The 21,493-nt window shown below is 46.8% G+C and overlaps 3 protein-coding genes across 8 annotated transcripts in view; 1 reads left to right on the top strand and 2 right to left on the bottom strand.

The window, feature by feature from the left end:
• Positions 1 to 8,997, bottom strand: part of ACIN1 (apoptotic chromatin condensation inducer 1) — a 33,460-nt gene extending 24,463 nt beyond the window's left edge. For all 4 annotated transcript variants that reach the window (XM_064570829.1, XM_064570828.1, XM_064570827.1 and 1 more), the window contains exons 1-4: positions 8,818 to 8,997; positions 7,333 to 7,398; positions 5,027 to 5,138; positions 4,502 to 4,621 (exon numbers count right to left, since the gene is read on the bottom strand). In XM_064570829.1, the coding sequence (XP_064426899.1) occupies positions 4,502 to 4,621; positions 5,027 to 5,138; positions 7,333 to 7,398; positions 8,818 to 8,997 (478 nt within the window). The remainder of the gene's footprint in view (positions 1 to 4,501; positions 4,622 to 5,026; positions 5,139 to 7,332; positions 7,399 to 8,817) is intronic.
• CUNH14orf119 (chromosome unknown C14orf119 homolog) lies at positions 8,865 to 12,361 on the top strand. 3 transcript variants are annotated; one of them, XM_064570834.1, is made up of 3 exons: positions 8,865 to 9,002; positions 9,377 to 9,466; positions 11,029 to 12,361. In XM_064570834.1, exon 3 carries the CDS (start codon positions 11,030 to 11,032, stop codon positions 11,456 to 11,458), a length of 429 nt encoding a protein of 142 aa, XP_064426904.1. In that variant the 5' UTR covers positions 8,865 to 9,002; positions 9,377 to 9,466; position 11,029; the 3' UTR covers positions 11,459 to 12,361. The 3 variants fall into 3 exon arrangements, with proteins under 3 accessions (XP_064426904.1, XP_064426905.1, XP_045756500.1); XM_064570835.1 differs by lacking the exon at positions 9,377 to 9,466 and having other exon boundaries at positions 8,868 to 9,002; XM_045900544.3 differs by lacking the exon at positions 8,865 to 9,002 and having other exon boundaries at positions 9,119 to 9,466.
• Positions 12,362 to 12,518: 157 nt separating this feature from the next.
• On the bottom strand, positions 12,519 to 17,303 carry CIROP (ciliated left-right organizer metallopeptidase). Its single transcript, XM_054513648.2, has 14 exons — positions 16,844 to 17,303; positions 16,631 to 16,724; positions 16,488 to 16,539; positions 16,069 to 16,212; positions 15,677 to 15,802; positions 15,382 to 15,466; positions 15,088 to 15,233; positions 14,841 to 15,012; positions 14,585 to 14,654; positions 14,412 to 14,508; positions 14,035 to 14,307; positions 13,584 to 13,813; positions 13,229 to 13,408; positions 12,519 to 12,726 (listed from the first exon to the last, which is right to left on the bottom strand). Exons 1-14 carry the CDS (start codon positions 17,256 to 17,258, stop codon positions 12,519 to 12,521), a joined length of 2,292 nt encoding a protein of 763 aa, XP_054369623.2. The 5' UTR covers positions 17,259 to 17,303.
• Positions 17,304 to 21,493: the final 4,190 nt, after the last annotated feature.

Below are 21,493 nucleotides of genomic sequence, written 5' to 3' on the forward strand. Positions count from 1 at the left end.
AGGCAGATGCTTAACCCGATTAGCCACCCAGGCATCCCTACCTATCACTGCAAGTTCTAAGAAACATTCTCTGTTTTCTTTTTAATTTAAAAACAGGAGTTATATGCACATATTTAAAGCCATACTAAAGATGCTTTGTGGTGAACAACAAGCTCTCCATAAGCACCTATACGCTCTGAATAAATTTGATTTTAAGCGGTGGGAAAAAGACATGTTTTATGAAGTCGGTCAGAGATAAATGTGTTAAGTCAAAGAGTTCTAGAGTTGTGATTTTAAAATTAGGTATGTACAAGCAAATAGCCTCTTTCTCCACTTACTGAAAGGTGAATGCTATTCTGTTGGATCATAATTGTTTTGATGCTGTAAAATTGCAGTGATAGGATTCTAGATGATTACTTCTCTGGAAGCACTTAAGTCATCAAAGAGATGTGGGCTATTCAGAAAGTTTTGGTCATGAATGTTTTGCCAAAAAAATGATAACTGGAGGGGACCTTCAGACATAAAACAGGAACTTCTAAGCAACACAAAATATAAAGAAGAAAAGACAAGAAGAAATGAAGAATCACTTTCTAGATCCCTGTAAGGAACTGATGTGATGCAGACAAGCTTCTGGGAAAAGTGACATCTTCTATTATGGGAACATGGCCACATTAAATGTCTTAAAACAGATGTTAATAATATGTGATGTGTAGTGGGCGCCTGGGTGGCTCAGCTGGTTGGGCGAGTGCCTTCGGCTCAGGTCATGATCCTGGAGTCCCTGGATCGAGTCCCGCATTGGGCTCCCTGCTCAGCGGGGAGTCTGCTTCTCCCTCTGACCCTCCCCCCTCTCATGTACTCGCTCTCTCTCATTCTCTCTCAAATAAATAAATAAAATCTAAAAAAATAATAATAATAATATGTGATGTGTAGAAACTGAGCACCTTTAGCAAAGGGTGGAGCCAATGCAAGTGAAGAAATATATTTCAGGCGTTGAAAAGCAAGAGTAGGGGCGCCTGGGTGGCTCAGTTGGTTAAGCAACTGCCTTCGGCTCAGGTCACGATCCTGGAGTTCTGGGATTGAGTCCCACACGTGGCTCCCTGCTCAGCGGGGAGTCTGCTTCTCCCTCTGACCCTCCCCTCTCTCGTGCTCTCTCTCATAAATAAATAAATAAAATCTTAAAAAAAAAAAAAAAAAAGCGAGGGTTAAGATTCTAAGATTCTAAGATTTCTAAGATTCCAAAGTCAGAAGGTTTCAGGTTGCTAGACAGTAGAGAAGTGAAGAATGTTTATAAGGGCCATATAGGAAAGTAGTGTCTTCATTCTAGAAAACAAATCCCTGAATATGAATAAGAAGCAGGAATTAACAGAATGGAGACCTGGCAATGACACCAAACCTAAATCTGACTCATGTTAGCTGAGTAACTTATCTAGCATTTCTCTAGAATCTCAGCTTCCAGATTTAATAAGAGAAAAAGGAATGAGGACTATATGCCCTATAAGAAAAAGGCTGGTTAAAATCCTCTGGAGCTATACCTTTGTTAAAGAATCTGTATACTGATAGCCATTTTTAAATGTTTTTCTATTTTCCTAGATTGGACTCTTTCTGAAATAATTAATAGTAATAAGAATTTTTGTACAACCAATCATGGTCTAGAGGCAAGTCTAGACTTCTGACTATGGAGGATGAATACTGTCTCCCAACACGTAAGAAAAATCTGAAGAAAGTGGTAGAGAGAGAAGTCAAGAAGGAGAGCCATGAAGGATGTTATAAACCAATTCTTCCTATTTGGGGTCTTGTCTACAGCACATAAACAGGAGGTTGCTGGAATATAAACCAAAGACCCTGATTAATTACAATACTGAAAAACTATTCTTTCAGTTAGTCAGTCACAAATTGAGTTGATTAACTAACTACTAGGGGACTTTAAAAAAATGTACAGTCCCAGGACTCACATTCCCTGAGACTCTTGGGGTAGGGCCCAGGAAGCCATATTCTTAAAAACAGTTTAATACCAAAAAAAATATCCTCAGGTGCCACTACTGATTAACAAACTGTTACTAAAAACCTTCCTTTAATGAAAATCTTAGAGAAAACCCCCAAAACATCCAAGTAAGTTGGCTTCCCAATAGTTTACTGGCCTATGGCAGACTAACATTGCACATTTTGAAAGAATCTAATTTTCTGGGTAAACTCCAGGCATTACCACTGATCCAACTAAACACCGCTAGAACTCCAACTACCACTCCATTTAGGACCCTGACCAAATTTTGTACCACATCTATGAGATTCATATTCTAGCCAAGATCAGAGGTAAGAAAGTTTATGGCAGAGAGTACACTGAAGAGCACAAATGGCAATTGTTAGCTACTCTACAATTTACTACATTCATCTCTTCTATTTTATTTTTCGCCTCTCTTTCCTCTTCTTCAATCTGTTTTTGTCCCCCCTTCATCAATTACCGCCACAGGGAGAGTCCAGCTGATGACAAAAAGGACTGAAGAGACTGGTTACCTTTATTCTAAATCTTTATTTGCTTTTGAAACCTTATTTCTATTTCAGGATCCATTTTTCATTTTCATTTCAAATTACATTTAGAACTCAGAGAGACTCTCTTTTTTTAAAGAGAGTTCCTCATCAAATCATGTTCCTACCAAGAATTTTCAATGGCTTCCCCCCTACTATTTTTCCCCCCTAAAAAATCTCATATTCATTGGCTTGATACTCAAAGCCCTTTGCAATATTATCCCAATGTACCTTTTTAATTGTTCCTCTGACTACTCTTGAATATGAAAGAATACTTTACTCTGGCTAGATTCGTTTATTACCTATCCTTTAAAAATATCACATTCATCCCTATCTTTATGCTTTTGTTCCTTCCTAAAAATACTCTCTTGTCTCCTCTGGACGAATTCAAATCCTACTTATTTCTAGGGCTCAGCTCAAATCCTACACCTTCTTCACGAAGCTCTCTCTAATCACTCTAGTCCTCAGAGAACTTTTACTCTATATTTTTATGGTCTGTTTGCACTATTTATGTCACTTTAAAACACACCATCTTCTGTTGTTGGCTTTATGTGCAATTATCTTCTCTCTGAAAAGATTTTACAAAGTGCTAACTCCCCATATACTCTAGCATGAAGATATGTATATAACAGAAATTCAATAAATATTCTCTTGACTTTTACTTGAGGAGAAACACTAATTTAGAAGAGTCTTCCCCTTCCTCCTGGCTTTACAATCAGGGAAAAGAGTGCTAAGAGCAAAATGGATCAATTGAGGCTCTGCTACTTTTGTATTTGAGGAGAAAAGAGATCTCTAAAATAACTTATTTTTGAGAAGAAAAGAGATCTCTAAAATAACTTATTTTTCTTCTACCATTAAGTATCTTCTAAAAATCTATGTTCAGAAAGGAATTCTAGGGGTGCCTGGGTGGCTCAGTCAGTTAAGCATCTGCCTTCAGCTCAGGTCATGATCCTGGAGTCCCAGGATTGAGCCCCATGCCGGGCTCCCTGCACGGTAGGGAGTCTGCTTCTTCCTCTCCCTCTGCTCCTCCCCTCGCTCATGCTTGTTGTCTCTCTCTCAAATAAATAAATAAAATTAAATTAAAAAAAAAAAGGAATTCTATATTAATCAGAAGAGCTAGTAACTTCCACACGTTCTAAAAATATTAAATATGGAGTGATCACTTTCCCTATGACCACTAACATTAATAATGATTTAAAGTACTTTTAATGTACACACTGGTTTAACATATCTACTTACTATCCACATGTCTTATATACATTTTCTCCTAAAAGTATACCATCTTACGTAGTTTAGAAGACAAAGGCTGCATTTATAGACTTTTGCTTGAAATACTATACAAAAGTGGGTGCTTAATTTTTATGTGAAAAAACCAATCTTGCCTGAACCAGCTCCACACAGGGAGTTAGAGCTCCTTGTAATATGCTCACATGATGTTCTGCACTGCCTCTCAGAGCACACACCACAATGGTAGCTAATTATATAATAATTTAATTAATGTCCATCTCCTCAGTAGGCTATACATTTCATTAAAGGAGAGACTTGTCTTTTTTCTACTATATTCCTGGTGCCTAGCATGTGCCTGGCATACAGCAGGCACTTAACAAAAATTTGTTGAATGAATTAATAAACTACAGCAGACACCCATTTGGGGGCGGGGAATGACTGGATGTGCAATAGATAATCTATACAACTGGTGAAGGAATGACAAAGAGTTGTGACTACTGCTCAATCCAGAGATAGAGGAGGTTAAAGAGATACAGAAGAGAAGAAACATCATACTGCCTTAGAAAAACACTCTGAGGAGTTAACACGACATAGAGGGGAAAGCAGACTTCCAAAAGGACATAATTCCCATGATAAACAGATGTGAAGTATCAATGTCACAGAATTTCCCTGGGACTCTAATGGAGGCTTAGCATGAAAGGAGGCCTAACTACCTCCCCCCACCAACTACGCAGGATTGACAAAACAGCGCAGTGGGGAGGGAGATACGTACTGGGCGAATGTCTGCTGAGCTCCAGCTCTGGTCTCTCCAGGCTGCTCTGAAAGTCAGGAGGCAGCAGGGAAGCCACTCCCTCAGGATGGATCATCTCGTCCTCCGACTCAGCTGAAGCTTCTGCAAAGTACAGATTGGGTCGGGGCAGGGAGGGAGTGAAGGGCTAAGCATGTGGGAATATGTAGAGGAGTGAAGGAGATCAGGCAAAGTCACGGGACACAGAGTATATACTAAAAAGAGCACAGTACATAGAGAAAAACTCCCTGGGATTAAGATCTACCTCATTTAAAGGGTAGCTTAATTTACTTATAATTCTTCCTGTTGGCAGGAATCCTCTTCTAACAGATAGTTAAATTACGTGTTTTCTTCCCTGACGAAAGGTAAACAAACAACTCACTTGGCTTAACTACCAAAGCAAGTAAGTAGCAGTTTCAGCCTTATTCCTGCAATTGCCTAGTTAAACAGGCCTATCTACTCAGTGACAGGAGTAAGAATGAAAAACTCCTTGTGACAGTCTGGGCTTACCTTCAAGTTCTGCAGCTTCTCGGGCTTCACGTTCCAGACGCTGCCTAAGTAGCTCCTGCTGCTTTTCCAGATACTGCTTTATGAAACTGTTCTGGCTCATTTCCTCGCCAATCTGTGTAGAAGACATGGAAAAAAGAAAAGTCAAGGAAAGCAAACCAAGAAAACACAGAGAAGAAAATTCGATGGAGCAAAGTTCTACTCCTTATTGAGCCCAAGAACGATAATCAAAATGTTGGAAGGCCCGGGCGCCTGGGTGGCTCAGTAGTTAAGCATCTGCCTTCGGCTCAGGTCATGATCCCAGGGTCCTGGGATTGAGTCCCACATCGGGCTCCCTGTTCCGCGGGAAGCCTGCTTCTCCCTCTCCCACTCCCCTTGCTTGTGTTCCCTCTCTCGCTGTGTCTCTCTGTCAAATAAATAAATAAAATCTTTAAAAAAAAAAAAAAATGTTGGAAGGCCCTCTTCTAAGCTACTCTTGTTGAGGACCAAAATAAAGAACCCTATGATTCATAAAAGATGGCAAAAAGAACTGCACATAATTTCTTAAATTTTAATTCAGTTCCCAACCAGCAATGCCCAAATAGCTTAAAATCAAAATTCCTGTAAAATTATGCCTTTTAATCTAAAATTTTAATCTAAAATATTATCCAAATATAATCTAAATTTCATTTTTCATAATAATAAGAACTGAAAAGAAATAATACTGATTCATACTAGGTCATTTTTTTTTTTTATATAAAAAAGGTCAATCTCTACCTATCCAGGAATCATTTTGTCAAGCATCTCCAAAATTCAAATAACAGTACTCAGAGTATGAAAGCAAAAGATTAAGAAAAGGGATGTCTGTTCAGCATTTAGACAGAGTTTTAACTCCATTTTCTTTGGGTGGGAAGAAATCCTTGGTAACACTATTTAAAATCCAGGAGCTTAATCCCTTTTCCCATTTTTTCTTGCAACACAGACTCCCACAGCACTCTTCTGTCCTTCAGTTTTTCTCTTTGCAAGTCCTTCTCCCAGAACCTTCTAGCTTAGCAAGTCCGACTAGAACTCCAAAAAAATGAAAAAAATCTGAATATTGTTTATGTTTTTAGTCATCTTTCCTAAGCATGGTAAATGTTTATCTTCACCTAAAATACAGATGAGTCTCTTGGTAATCAACGGACATTGATGAAGTGTGGGTTGCATGTATTAGAGAGCATATACATTTGCTGCAAAAATCCTAGGTTAATAATAAAAGCAAAGCTTAAAAGACTAAAATGCAATGAATGAAAAGAATATAATCACAAACTGATTAACTTATGCAGTTTCTTAAGCTTATACTTAACTAAACATCTGTAAACTGTCTAGATTATGATATAGCTTAATGAAGTGGTAACCAGGGAGTAGGAAGGCTCTCTTGTTTTTCCACTGTATCTTGGGACTTCATCTAGTACCAGAGCTACACAACACTGCACTAACGAAGACCTGGATTTTTCCTTTACGTATGTAACATGCTATAATGAGGGGATTTTAAGAGCTGGAAAAAATCTTATATGAGATCACAAAGTCTAAAAATCTTATTTTTTTAAACTGTGGAATGATTTCTTCTAAAGATATCTTATACTGAAACTCAATATACAAGATAAAAGTAGATCTAATTAAGAGGGGAGTGTGAACCCCTGCTCACGTGGGAAGAAGGTTGTATTTCCCAGGAAGCCCCCAAAAGCAGCTCTACAGAACCAAAGCAGAGCACTTATAAAACTATGGATATAGTACAAACTTTTCTATTATACATTGGAACTTAGGAATGCAGGGCCTGCAAAGGTTAAATTTCTTGCCCTAAGTAACAGAGAAATTAATGATATTTAGGAGTAAGTGCATAGTTAGCATTAACACTAGTGATGGTGGATAATTTCGACAGGATTGAATTCTTGAAAAATCTATGTCAACCCAAGACTTACTCTTGATCAGCAAGTATTTTCTTACACTGCCCTGATTGTCTACTTCATATCTACATTCAAAGACAGCAACTACTTTTCCCAAATGAATGGCAAGTAAATGACTTCATATTCTTGTACTACACTTAATCAATTGGAGCCACATCTTTCGGCACATACCATTGCAAGTATCAGAAATTAACTAATAGCTCTTCTAATTCGGTTCTTGAATTCTTTATTAGAGCTCAACTGTGCTGTTATGAGGAAATTCCCAACCCAGGGAACTTAGAAAAATACTGGTGAGGAATTAAGCATCAAGTATACATCATTATGTCCTTCCATATGTCTGTGCATTCAAAGAGCCCACCCTATCTAATGAACCTTTTTTCTTACCTGGGAATTTGGCTGGAATGCAGCATGGGGTGTTGAGTGTTTCTGTAAATTTTCTAGCATTAGAGCCTGGTACAGAGAAGGGCAAAAGTCAGAATCTAAGGGAATAAACCCCAAGCCCTCCCCAATCTCTTCACTGAATGCAATGACTAACCATACACACTTAACCTGTACTCCTTTTCCAGGGACCTAAAAGCCTTTTACTAATTCTCATTCATCTTCAGAAGACCCTTAAAAGTAGCCATGGTTACTGCTCCCCAAAATACAAATGTAAAATGCAGGCACATGGAGAAAATCATCCACGTGGCTATGTAATAAAATCAGTGACAGTGACAGAACCAGTACTACATACAGTCCCTGTTATCTTCTGCACTTCTGACTAATGCCCCTTCTAAATCTGGCCATGCAGGTAAAATGACTTCAAATGCTCAAGTCAGCTTCAAATACAGGAAACCAACATGGGGCTGCTGGTTTTGGCCTGACTGAATTACTTGGTCAGTTACCCAGGACAAGATCTACTTGAGTGAACTTGTATTGTTTCCAACAGAGTGGCACCTAGATTTATCAACTCTATAAAAATTTCAAAAAGGAGGCTATAGAGCAAAATGACCACAGACTCCACGCTATGGATGACCCAATCCACACACAAAACCGTCAGCTTCTGTAGAGGCAACGGTCCGTCAATTTAACCCTTGAGCGAACCCAGCCCTAATCCGCACTACAGGCCTTGTATCCCAATTAACCCCAATTAAAACCAAGACATCCTCATCTTCCCTCCATTTACACCAAATCTATACACACAAATCCACCCACCTCATGACGATCCCACCCTAAGCTACTCAAATCGATTCAAACCCCCCAACATATATCAACCTGCCCAACCTCTCTCACCAGGATTCACCAAACTCTTATCCGCCCAAATTGCTTCCGAATGCCCTATAAATTGTACACCCCTCTATAACCGAGTCCCTTCAAATCAAGATTTCTCTTCATCTCACCTCCTAATCTAATCAGGTAGTCATTTTACTCTATCCCAATCCTATTCTTCCGGACACCAACACCGACACCAACCCCATTAACCCCTCCGCCCAACTATACCCCTAACTCCGACCCAGCCCAATTCGCCCCCCTCAGGCCAGCAAACGCCGGTGGTAGTAGTGGGATTTAACTCCTTCTGCAGCGCATGCGCCGAAGCCACAGACACAAACAAGGAGGGGGTGGGGGAAGGAGGAAGGAGCTTAAGACACTCCGGGAGAGTAGCGCGCACCCTCCCATTTTGGGCTCGCGCCGCTGCCGTTAGGGCGGGAACCGGCGCTATCTCTATTCCAGCGCGAGCCTCAGCAACTACCGTGCGCGCGGATCCGGAGGCTCGCGCTGGCGGCCTGAGCAAGCTCGCGCGGAGCCCGGACACTGCGCCTGCGCCGCGGCAGAGACTCGTCTCTACCGGGTCCGCTCCCCTCCGACACCCCGGCAACGCCGACTTCTCACCCCTTTGAGCCGCTTGACCAGAGCACTCTTCTGTCCGCTCTTCGCTAGGCCTCGCTGCTCCAGTGCGGCCTTCAGGTCGGTCACCCGCAGCGCCTGAAGAGGCTTCCCGTCCAGAGTCACCTCCTCCAGCTCCGCCATCTTGCGTGAGGTACTCGGGTCCGTCCCGACGGCTTCGGGCATCTTCGGTAATTTCCGCCAACGCCCTTCGAACGTACCGAGCTGACCCCGCCCACTGCCATAGTCAACCCCTCGATTACCACTCAGAACTCCCCGGGTTCCTCCGGAACTGCTCGGGTATTTCCGTCTTCACATCGGCGCCAATCAGTTCTTTCCCTCCTCTCAGCCACTTCCCCCTCCCTGGCTCTGCTTTCAGAGCTCGGTTATTTTCGTCTCACCGAGGCTTTGAATCGAATGTACTCGGAAGCCCTCGACTCTGGCATAACCAAAATCGGAGTTACTCGGCTATCTCCGAACCTAAGGCTGAGGCGCTGAGGCGCTTGGGTGTTTGGGGCTGGTCCGGGACCGGAAGTGCGTGGGCTGACGGGCTGGTCCTGCTTAGGGTTTTCAGGAAACATGGAAGCGGCGGCGACTGTTGGAATTTAAGCACTTTTGTGACGGTCTTCGGGTGCCCTGTGAGAGGAAAGGGGAGGTAAGCGGGGTAGAAGTCCCTCTCTGGGCCGGGTCAGACTCGGTGTTTGCGGGTTACCCTAGTAGGGCACACTTCCCGCCTTGCTACAGATACAGCTGCCGCCTCCCAATCTCTTGAATCCCCGCCACTCCCATCTAAGACTACGTTGCTCTTTGGGTCCTTGGAATGCCAGGCTCATGGCCTCCAAAGTGGGCAAGTGGCAGCACCGTGCCTTGGGGCCCGGACTGTGAACTAATTCATGATCGTTGAACTTGAGTTTGCTGTGGAGGCAAGACTCGGAGAAAGTTTTTCCTTACCCGAGTAAGAGAATAAAGTTCCTTAGGAGGAATTGCTGTGAAAAAGGCAATCTCCTTGGACTGTTTGGGTACCGAACTGATGATGCTGATTGCTTAGGGGTTCCTTTCTTTGTCACTACAAACCCAACTTGCAGGAGAAGGAACGCAAACAGTAAAATAGGTCATTGATAAGTAGTTTAAGGTTTTCATTGTTAGAAATTCAAACTGTGGAACTTGAAATCTATTCAAGTCGACTGACCTATTTGCATTACTGATGCAAATCAATGGCAGGGCATCAATAAATGTGCAAAGACATCAATTGTCATACATCTACAGCAGTGTAACACGTTATTCTCCTAAGCCACCAAACCAACTAGACTTTTTTCAGTCTTTTTTTTTTTTTTAAAGATTTTATTTATTTATTTGACAGACAGTGAGAGAGGGAACACAAGCAGGGGGGAGTGGGAGAGAGAGAGAAGCAGGCTCCCCGCCGAGCAGGGAGCCCCGTACGGGGCTCGGTCCCAGAGCCCTGGGATCGTGACCCGAGCCGAAGGCAGGCGCCTAACGACTGAGCCACCCAGGATCTCAGACTTTTTTCAGTCTTGAATAAACATGTGACTTCGCCTATTTTTTCTTACTGTGTTATCTTATTTTGGGTGAGGCACTCTCTGCTTTTCAATTTTTCCTGGTGCTTTACTGGAAATATAAGGAAGTAAAGGATGTTACGAAGTTCTGGGCGTATTTCAGAGGCTATATGCACATTACAAAGGCGGCTCTTTCATCATATATGATTTAAAAAATTTTTTTTTATTTTCTCACTGTTGATAGCTCTGGAATGATTAGCATCTAGGCCCAGACCAGCTGCATGTACTAGATTAAAAAATATGTACCTTTTTTCATTTTGAGGAAGATGAGATGCACCAACATTAATCATTTTTTCTTTACTCACCCTGGAACATAGAAGTAGGCCACAGAGAATGAGCAAGAAATATGTTGGTTATTTTTAGTTTTTTTTTATGAGAATAATGGAGAGAAGCAGTGGTTGGGGAGGGTGATGAGTTTGAAAAACAGGAACATTGGCAAGTATGAAACGAAGTTATTCTTGAGTTACCTTCTCTAAGGTGATTGGATAATAACCTATATGAAGTACCCTGTTGTTTTCCTGTAAACTGAATTGTTGAAAAGTAATTTTATCTGTAGATGCTGATTGTGATAAGATTCCTTGTTGGGAAGTTGTATTTTGGTTACTCTATCTAGAGAGTATATAACAGTGCTTTTATGTTTCAGGATGCCACTGGAATCATCTTCCTCTTCGATGCCACTCTCCTTCCCTTCTCCCTTACCCTCAGTACCAGACAGTATTACTAACTCTTCCCCTCCGCTAATGTCTTACATCACTTCCCAGGAGATGAAGTGTATTCTTCACTGGTTTGCCAGTTGGTCAGGTCCGCAGCGTGAACGTTTCCTACAGGACCTGGTAGCTAAGGCGGTGCCAGGAAAATTACAGCCACTGCTGGAAGGGTTGGAGCAGCTTAGTGTTTCTGGAGCAAACCGACCACCTTGTATCTTTGAGTGCCAGCTACGTCTTTGGGATCAGTGGTTTCGAGGCTGGGCTGAGCAAGAGCGCAATGAATTTGTCAGGCAGCTGGAGGTCAGTGAGCCAGACTTCGTGGCAAAGTTTTACCAGGCAGTGGCTGCTACGGCTGGTAAAGACTGATGGGCATTACAAAGAAGATAATCACAGCTGATGGAGTCGCAACTTTACTGTGAGAACTTCCAATGTGTCACTTAAAGGTCTAGGGATGGTATCCTGATCAGCTGACTGAACTTGTTGACCAGTACAGGCTTGATTATTTCTTTGGGGGTGGGGAGGGGCAGAAGGAGAGGGAGAGAGAGAATCTTAAGCAGGCTCCATGCCCATCACCGAGCCCGACGCGGGGCTCGATCTCACAACCCTGAGATCATGGCCTGAGCCGAAATCAAGAGTTGGATGCTTAGCTGACTGAGCCACCCAGGCGCCCCAAGGCTTGGTTATTTCAATGTTAACAGCCTATCAACTGGATTGCTCGCATAAGTGTTTTCCATCTAAGTAAATCTAGATCAGCAGTCTGCCTCCTAGCTTGCTCCTTTCTACATGTCAGACCCTCAAGAATTCTGTGGCTTCTTTTGCACGTATAACCAGAAGGAACCTACACATTATAACTCAAGTATATTGCTGGCCCATGGGGCTATAAAGTAGAGCCTTCCTACTCCAGAAACGGGAGAGAAGGACAATAAAAGGTCATGTTTTTACAGTTTAACTGGATTCACATGGCTGGTTTCACTGCCCTTACCAGATTCTGGCATAATTATGTGACGTCCCAACTATTAGCTTTCCTAGTGATGATTTTGTAAAATTATGGAAAAATCAGGAGAAGGAGATAATTGGTTACTCCTTTCACACTGATGTTTATTTGAATCCAAATATCAATGACTTTTCCTAAAGCATACGTGATATTCTTGGAGCAGGAATCTGGTAACAGATTCCTATTCCGTAAGTTTGCTTGTGATATGAAAACAAGTGACACTATAGGTTGAAGGGTTTATTTTTTGTATCAAAATAAAGAATGAATCTTCAGAACCATGTCTCTTGCTTTTTTTCATTACAAGGCTAGTATAGAGGTGATACCTAGAGGAAGAGGCATTCTGAGAAAAGTAGAACTGAAATGTACACTTGCCATCCAGTTGTCTTCTAAGAAATAATCTGCCCTATCTACCCTGTCATGCTGTGGGTAACATCACACCTCCCTTATTCCTCCAGCTGGGCCCCTTGTGTCTTGGAGCTCTGGTGAATGGTGAGGGGCAGATGGTGCCACCCGAAGAGTAGCTCGTTTCTGATAGGCCACGGTTCCCAGTGCACCCACCAGAATAAGCAGTGTTAGGCAGAGTCCTGTGGACAGTGCTAGATGGGTCACAAAGGGATTACGGTCCAAGGTAACCAGCAACCTAGGAACACAGAGGTAACATTTGGCTTGGTATAATACCTAGACTTAGGAGGTGAAGGGCTTCACCTTTATCCTAATACACAGAGCTCATGAAACCCTGCATCATCCAATCAGTAAGCTACACAGGAAATCAGAGGAATATAGAAAGTAGGAAAAAGACCAAGATCTGAGTCTCCCAGCAACTTAAATTGTTGGAAGGAGACCTAACTTGGCAGTGAAGGAAATGGTTTAAGGGAAGAGTTAGACTGGTGTTTGGGAAACTGGACATGGTGCCCCATTGGTACTCAAGGGAGGAAGAGGACTGGGATCCCTATGTTCTAGAGATGGAGGACTCCCTTATTATGGAGGGAAAAGTGTCCCGTAGTGACAGACCTGAGGTGATCACATGAGTTGTTTTCTGAAATAATCCTGTCTAGGACCTACATACAAGTGAGTACTTAATGCAATTTCAAACATCTGGACTCCAGGAATTTGAAAGAAAACCACTTGGAATATTATCTTACTTGGTGTGTCCTGTGGTAAAGCTGGCTCCTCCAAAATGTACTTCTAGGGGCTTCTTCTGGAGAGTCAGGGTCAGGGCCCTGTGCAGCGTACCAACTGAAGGCCCTTGGCAGCCAGGGGACTTGCCCATGTACACAGTGAACACCAGACTAGTGGTAGTGGAGGGGCTGTGGAAATAGCACCTATAGGGACATTTGGATCTCTTAAGGGAGGTAGAGTCCCTGGAAGAGTCTATCTCCTGAAGCAGGTACAGGCTTAGGAGTGGGACAAAGTCTTCAGAGGAGAGTGGTGAAGCAACCCACTTAAGCCGTTCCCCTGGCCCACTGGAGAAATCCTCAGCCTGAAGTGCCCCTTTACCTGCTGGGGCTGCCTCTGCTCACCAGCGCCTGGAGTACTGCTTCAGTCAGCCCGTCCAGCTCTTCCTTCCCCACCGAGTGGCCTGGGGGCCCAGCTAATTGAAAAGACAGCTGGAATGACAGGTCTTGGGGTGGAAGACTCACAGGTGGGGAAGTAGCAGCATTGGTAACTTCGTTAGTTTGACACAGCCGACCGCGGGGACAGAAGAGAAGACCCGAGTACCCAGGTATCTGCAAGGAAATACATAGCAGGGTATAGTTAGGACCTCATTTGCTTGCTCAAGCCCTCCTTCTAAAGAAAAAGTACAATCTAGATCGGGGTCATGGACTCAACGGGTACTTAGTAAAAAATGAATGAACATCGAAATAAGTTGGATAGTGCTACTATTCCGAGGACTTTTAAACTTCCTTTTTGCCAATGTGCTATATGGCTTTTCACTTACGGTACCCACCTGAATGGCCTTTCCAGGAAGGCATGGGGCCCAGGGTGACCCCTGTGCCTGCACCTTGTATGCTCCTCTCTCTGTGCATTGATGTAAGTAGCAGCGGCCGGTGAGCTCTGCTTCCTTCGGGTGTGGGATCTCAGAGGGATGCCCGGTCTTGTCCTCACGGAGCGGTTGTGAAGTGAGGTTGGCAAGGAAGCAACGACTCTGGGGATGGTAAATTTCCCCGTGGGGGTTCTCTGCCCCAGGTGGGAACCCATTTTCCTTCTTCCAGCATTCGCTCTGAAAGGCGGGGCAGGAGGCAGAAAAGCGTTTGCCGAGATGCCTTAGACGTTGACTCCGCTCGGGGCCGCTCTGTTTCATTCTGTTCTCTCTAGTCGTCTCACCCCATTGGCCAAGGGCTTGTACATGCGGCAGCCTTCCAGCAAGGGGTCCGAGGAACAGCTTCCCTTGTCCAGATGCAGGTAGTGACAGCCCAGTCCGCTGTGTGGGAGGGATGGCAGCTGACCACTAGGGTCCCCGATGGCCGTACAGCCCCTCAACCACGCAGCACGCGTACCTGCCAGTGCAGAAGAAGTCTGAGGAGCCAGCCCCACACGTAGTCACCAGGCCAAATTCCAGGCCAGATCCTGCTGGAGAGACAGGAAGAGAGAGAGCCCTCCGAACAAACAAACGAAACGCCAGGCATCCCTCAGCGCCTGCTGTGCTCACGGCTTCGGTTCCACCTCAGCAGCAGAAAATCCCTCCCAGCCTCTCACTGCCCTCACGCTGACTCGGGTCGTGAGGGCCCCTCTGCCATCCTCCCCTGTCCTCACCCCGGCCCCACAGCAGCCCCTCCGCAGCGCTGTGGTTGACTCGGTACCAGCCCGAATCTTTGAAGGCAGCAAGAGTGATGGGATCGAGCCGAGTGCGCCGGGCACCATCAAAGGTAGCAGTCATTATAGAACCCTGGAGCAGTCGGGCCTCCCAGTGCGAAGACGAAGGACCCTAGGGAAGAGGGAGCTGGTTGCCACCCGACCGCACCCTCTTCCTTCCAGCTCCGCCAGGTGCTCCCGTCCCCACCTCTTCTTCCAAGGGAACACCCGGCAAAGCCCCCGGCACTCCCAAGTGTCTGGCCAGGCTGTGGCTAACAGTTGGGGTGGTGAGAAGCAGCTGTCCCCACTCATCTCGCCTTGTCACTTGTTGCCTTGTCGAACAGTCCTCTCTAGCTGAGCACAGAAGGGGAAGAAGGCAATATGAGGAAAGGAACACTTAGGAAGGGGGGGGAGCAGAACTGGAAGGAAGGAGTTGGTGGGGTGATGGTGATCCCCTCTTGTTGACATCGTGGGGAAGCTTGCCCTCATTCCTCCCATTTACCGCTGGGTCCTGAGGGGCAATCCCGCCACTTCTTAAAGAGCTGTCCAGAGAAACCCAGAGCATGGAGCAATTCATGGAGTGTGACCTAAGGACAAATGACTGCAGGGTGAGGGGGATGGGGGACGGAGCAGGTTGACCCGCCACTCTATAGCCCGCTCTGCCCACTCAGCTCTTCCTAGAGCTGAGGCATCTTGTCCTCCATCCTTAGTAGATTCTTCCACTTCATGGGAAGCTGAGTGACCTGCCCCCTCTCCCCAACCTGTTTGCGCCTTCCTACTCCTCATGCAGCAGTCACCGTGACGACGTCACTGTGGCTGAGGCTGGGGCTGGTGAGATGCTGGGCACAGTAGACGATGGTCCCAGCAAGGGGTCTGTCTTCCGAGTCCAGATGGCAGCAGGCAGCATAGGCCATGACAGAGGGCTGTGGATGGGCCAGGACAAGGTAGAGGTGGGAAGCAGGGAAGTGAGGGAACACAGAGGAAATCTTCCTGAAAATGGACACCCGGGGAACTCAGTACCAAGGGATGGTTTGAAAGGGCTTAGCTCCCACCCAAACTTCATCAACATGACCGAGTCACCTAGAATAAGCACAATTTAATAAAAACTGCCTTTGTGCTCCCTCCCCTTTCCCATGATATTTAAGTTTAAGAAAGGCAGACAGGGAAAGGGATTTGATTTGGGTCTCACCTCTCCATGGCACTTGGAAGTGTGGGCCACCCACACATACAGGAGAAAATCAGTGTCTTGGACCCCGGGCCCATCTGGCTGGACCAGCTGTGGGGGACCCTGCTCTGGCCACAATGCATAACCACGGAGATGGGTGTCAGGGATCTGGCCGGGGGTGAAATGCAACATCTAGCTTAGCAGATGAAGACAGTAGGGAACTGGGTACTGGGAATGAGGAGTGGACAGTCTTTATCAGAATAGGGACTCCTGCCACCCCTCGCTGCCCAGGTCTCTGATTTAATAAATTGCCAGGGGGAGAAGGGTTTCAGGAATCTACATTTGTTAGGAAGCACATTAAGTAATTTTGGTGCTAATGGGCTTGGAGAAGTCTAGGCAGGCTAGAGATCTTCAGATTCCCAAATCTGAGAAATTGCTCTCACCTTTGCCCCCAGGCAACTCTCTCCTTTGTACCCTGGGTTCAAGAGGCTGCATCTGCCAAGAATGGATATCTGTAGGTGAGCTGGAGACATTTCTGGGTACCTCTGAAGAGGTAGTATATACATTCTCAACGACATGAACTCACCTGTGGTAGTTTGGCGTGTCTGGGTCCCCCCAGACAGCATGGCAGTACTGTGCGGGGTCTCGACTCAAAAGCAGGGGGCCTTGAACTGGAGGGACTTAAAAAGATGAGCGGTCAATTTCACCCCAACATGTTAGAGTTCCTTTTCTCTGGTTGTCTTCCTCCTTAGCCCTCTGCTCCTCAGCCCTCCCTGCCTCCTTCTGTTCCCCCACTCACCTGCGAAGATTCCCTGGAGTTGCTGAGCAGCCTGCCTGGCTGCGGCCAGGGCCAGGGCTGCAGGTCCCCCTCTCATCCCAGCTCCCTCAGGATCCCAAGCTCCATCTGATACAGGGTCTCTGATATAGCAGGTTCGGATTCGCAGGGGTTGAGGGTCACGGGAGTCAGGCAGGGTGAGGGCGGAAGAGCGGAAGTTGGGGGCAGGTTGGGAGAGATGGGGCCGGAGAAGGGTCACAGATTTCTGGGTCTCCTCATGCAGGCATCTGCTCGTGGCAGTCCCTAGCAGGAGCAGCGGTAGTAGAAACATCCTGCAAGTGTTTCTCCCTAACCTGCCCTGGGTCTTGTCTTGGGCTCCCCTCTTTCCTGCCTCACTCACTTCTGGCTTCCCTCTCTCTACTATCTCTCTCCATACCATCTCCACCTCTCTTGCTTATTTTTCCAAGATTTGAGTGTTGTTGACTAAATCTACAGTTCCCGCCAGGAGGTTGGATGTGAACCACAAGGGCCAAAGGTGCTACTTCCTGGGGGTGCCAGAGGTGGGGAGTCATGTGTGTGTGGCATGGTGGGGGGTTGGAGGAGGCCATGTTACTACCAAGGCCTCAACTGATCTTTCCAGAGAGGAGCCTGCCTCATTCAGGAATCTCTCCTAACCCTCTTTCATCTCTCATCCCCATTCCTCTCTTTCTGAGCAGACAACCTTGGAACCTTCCCAGAACTAAAAAATTGGTGTTAACATAATGCTATGCGTGGGGACGCTCTATGCTTCACAGATGCCTACTTATCTCACTGGAGATGGGCAAACGAGGCTTCTGCATGTCCCTGAACCCGCTATCAGAACTGGGCGGACTCTAACGAAACTGCAAGGCTTTCAGGCACCTCCCCCATCTGTGTAGGGCACCTAATTAGTAGGTGCTCAGCAAATACACGTTGGCTGACTGAACACCTCCTAGGACAGGCTGTCACGTTGGCTCTGTGAGGCTTCACGGAGCCATGTATGGGCATGCTGGAAGGGAAAGTCACCTCTTAAAATGGACATTAATAGAATATGTTCAAAGATGTTCTCACCCAACTCTTGGAACTCCCTGTTTTCTCTGCTCACGCTGTGCTTTCACATCCTGTTTCCCCTGCCTGGATACCCCTCCTTCCCTGCCTGCCTGGCCAATTCCTACCTGCCCTCTAATTATGCTGGGAAGCCTTTCTTACTTAACACCTTCTGCCCAAATTCCACACTTGCCAGAGGGGAGGGAGCCCACTTCACAGGAGGGGCCTCTCCTGCAATCATCCCTGGCTTAGCGGCTCTCCCTTCCGGTCCTGCACTCTGTCAAGGTAAGCCTGCCTCCTGCCTGGCTTGGTAGCCACAGTGCTCGCGCGACAGTCCCCAGGGCCTAGTCATCATTTTGTGGATGAAGGAACGGAACCTAACCCCATTGCTTAACTTTTGAAGAAACAGGTCAGGGGTGAAATGATGCAAAGCAACACAGCTAATTAGTTACAGACAGGACAAGAGTTTCCAGAAGGGCTGCTGACTTCCCGGGGAGGCTGGATTTTATCCTTGGACATACCAGACTTGTGGCTGGAATGACCAGTTATAAGGGAGGCAGCCAAACGCTGGAGCCCAACCAACTCTGCCGCTTTCTACCCAGGTGACGTTGGCCCAATGCCTCTAGGTTCCCATTTGCAAAAGGGGGATGATTGTACTTCCCTGGCAAGGTTGCTTTGAGGAGAAAGCAAAGACTTTTTAAACGGCACCTGGGTGGTTCAGTTGGTTAGGTGTTAGGGTCGTGAGTTCAAGCCCCACATTGGGCTCCACGCTGGGCTTGGAGCCTACTTAAAAAAAAAAAAAAGATTTATGGGGCGCCTGGGTGGCTCAGTTGTTGAGCGTGTGCCTTTGGCTCGGGTCATGGTCCCAGTGTCCTGGGATCCAGCCCCGCAAGCCCCGCATCGGGCTCCCCGCTTCTCGGGGAGCCTGCTTCTCCCTCTCCCACTCCCCCTGCTTGTGTTTCCTCTCTTGCTGTGTCTCTCTCTGTCAAATAAATACAATCTTAAAAAAAAAAAAAAAAGAAGATTTGTAAGGTGCTGAGAACAGTGTCTGGCTCATGGTCAATACCAAGTCACATCAGCGGTTCATACTCTACAGACACTTTCAACTCAGTGGAGAACTGCTCCGTTCTTGACATGTGTACAGATCTTTAGGGAACTCCTGTTCTTTCTCTAAGACAAACTCTTTTATCCAGGTGTCAGACGCCCTCCTTTTCCTGGCTGGGCGGAAAACCCTCCCGGTGGCGATGGGCCCAAAGGGGGTCAAGGTCTGTGTGGCTCTCCTCAGGTTTCCCCGCCCCACTGCAGTCACTCCTAATGCTTTGCTGCCCCCTCGTGGCCGCGCCGAGGAGGGTGCGCCCCAGCCAGGGCAGGGGTTCTTCCGAGCTTCACACATGCGTGCAGAACTTTGTACCTTCCAGCAGAAACAGCTCAAGAAACACCTCGTGTTTCTTCTGCTGAAATACCACTGTCCTGCTTCTGCCTGGCAAATTCTTCCTCGTCTTTCCAGAGCCAGCTGAGAGGGTCTCCGCCTGCTGAGATTTTTTTTCTTTACTCCCCTGGGGCAGAGGTGGTTTGCGTCGCACATTCTTTCACATCTTTCAAGTAGCGCTTATTATATTCTCCTGACATTTATTTTTGTGCTTGTTGCCCTGCTAGACTGTGGGCAGGGGCTGAATCTGATTCGCCTGTGCCTCTTTGAAGAGGTGCTAAGTAGGCACAGAGGGATAATGCAGGTGGGAAGGTGGCTGGGAGAAAAGAGAGGAGGTAAGAAGAGAAGGTGAGAATAACAGTTATCTGAGCATTCCCTTTGTGCCCAGACATCTTGTGAGCGCGTTAGAATCATGTATTCTTTTTGGCAACCTTCCAGGGTAGGATAGATTATAATTAGCCCAATTTTACAACCCAGGCACAGCAAAATTAGGCAGCGTGGGTCGGTGGTGAATGTGGGGTTTAAGCCACCATGCTATCGTGTTCTCAAGTGCACAGCGAGGCGAGTAAAAGTACAATCGATGGATCAGAGGAGCAGGATGAGAAAGAGGGGGGTGGGGAGAACAGGTGGAGACAGGAGGGAAGAAGGGTAGAGAGAGCATGAGGCGGGGCCAAGGGCGGGGCAGATCGCAGAGCAGAAGGTGAAGAGGACAGGAGGGGACGAGGTGAGAGCAGGGTGCAGAGGGAGGAAATGAGGGATTGGGAGGGAGGGTGCTGAGGAGGAAGGGGAGGAGGTAGAGGCCAACTAGGACGAGGACAGGGTGTGGGAGAGGATGGGGATGAGCAGGGCATGTCTTGGTGGTGTCATCATCCGTGTGGATTCTCCATCCAGCACACTGAGCCCTCAGTTCCTTCACTCGCCCATCTCGAACATTCTCCATTCCACCTCAGCAAGCCACTCCCAGGAGCCTTATCATCACCAGAAACTGCAGCACCTATGAAATAACTGAATCGAACATCACACTCTCTGATAAGATCTCCTTTCCTTACGGTTTGTTTGCTCAAGTGGGCTCACTGGAGCTCTTCTAGGGGCTCATGGAAGAACCGCTGGCCCTTCCTGTCTTTTCATCTACCACCTGGGGTTCCAGGCTCATCACCAAATCCCTCCCTCGAAAGTACCCCCCACTCCCCTTCACTGTCTGTCCCGTGCATCCTGCCTCCCAACGTGTGTCTTCTCTACACTGGCCCCCAGCAGCTAAGGACCACCGAGGGCAATCACCCCAGAGGACAGCCTGTGGTCACTCCATTGTCATCACTGACTTCAACGGGGCTCTCTCAAGTCTGAAATCTCAGTCCTCCTCCCTCTCGGCTCCTGGGGTCTTGCACCTTCGAGCCTGCTCCTCAGAGCCTCCTGCTCAGTCGCTGCACCTTGGTCCCTGTGAAGACGGAGTCACTGGACAGACCCAGCTGCCACACCCTCCCTGTGCTTGTATCTGTGCCTGCCGCTGTCCCTTCTCTCCTTAGAGGACAGGAAAAGTCCTCTTCCTCTGGGAAGTGGTTCCTCCCTCTCATGCTCTGGATTCCATCAGAGGGAGATGTGGCCTCAGCCCCTCTCTGACTTGGCCCCTCCCCCAGCCTGTCAGTGACCAGGAAGGGCCTGCCTGGGGCCTTAGCATATATTTCTCGGTCTGCTGGGAACCCCTGCTCTTTGCCAGTCTGACTCCTCACCTTTCAGATGTCTGCATGTTACTTCCTCAAAGAAGCCTTGCCTGACCTTCACCTTTAAGTCAGGTGCCCTTGTTAACATCCGCTCCGGTCACCCTTTACTTTAGCCACATAGCACTGCCCATTTGGAATGATCAATTTATTTGTGGTATTATGTGTGTCTGTCCCCCTCATGAATCTGTGAGTCCCACGAGGGCAGGGACTGCTCTCCTCGTTTATCCTGTAGCTTCTATAACAAGCAAAGTGTCCAGCCTGGAGTAGGTGTTATGAGAATTTTTTGAGCAAATGAATACATGAATGGGCGTGGTGAGGAGACAGGACGGATGTGAGTGGGGAGGGAGGGTGGGGATGGAAGGTAGACGGTGAGGAGAGCAGATGGTCAGTGTGGGGAGAGGGTGGTAATGAGGATGGGTGCGCAGAGGTGAGGTTAGGGGTGGAGGGGAAAAGCGGGGAGGG

The sequence above is a fragment of the Mirounga angustirostris genome, unplaced genomic scaffold (genome assembly GCF_029215605.1).
Source record: "Mirounga angustirostris isolate CCGP_5_RB_7025 unplaced genomic scaffold, mMirAng1.0.hap1 SCAF_9, whole genome shotgun sequence".
In the NCBI taxonomy this organism is placed as follows: Eukaryota; Metazoa; Chordata; class Mammalia; order Carnivora; family Phocidae; genus Mirounga; species Mirounga angustirostris.

Bases quoted from the DNA above. Each gene is read 5' to 3' on its own strand.
- CUNH14orf119 (XM_064570834.1), top strand. From the start codon at position 11,030: ATGCCACTGGAATCATCTTCCTCTTCGATGCCACTCTCCTTCCCTTCT.
- CIROP (XM_054513648.2), bottom strand. From the start codon at position 17,258: ATGGTATGGAGAGAGATAGTAGAGAGAGGGAAGCCAGAAGTGAGTGAG. The intron at 16,213-16,487 runs GTGAGAGCAATT...ACCCCCGGCCAG, and splicing joins AGAGTTGCCTGGGGGCAAAG to ATCCCTGACACCCATCTCCG. The intron at 14,655-14,840 runs GTGAGGACAGGG...TCTCTCCAGCAG, and splicing joins GGGGCTGCTGTGGGGCCGGG to GATCTGGCCTGGAATTTGGC.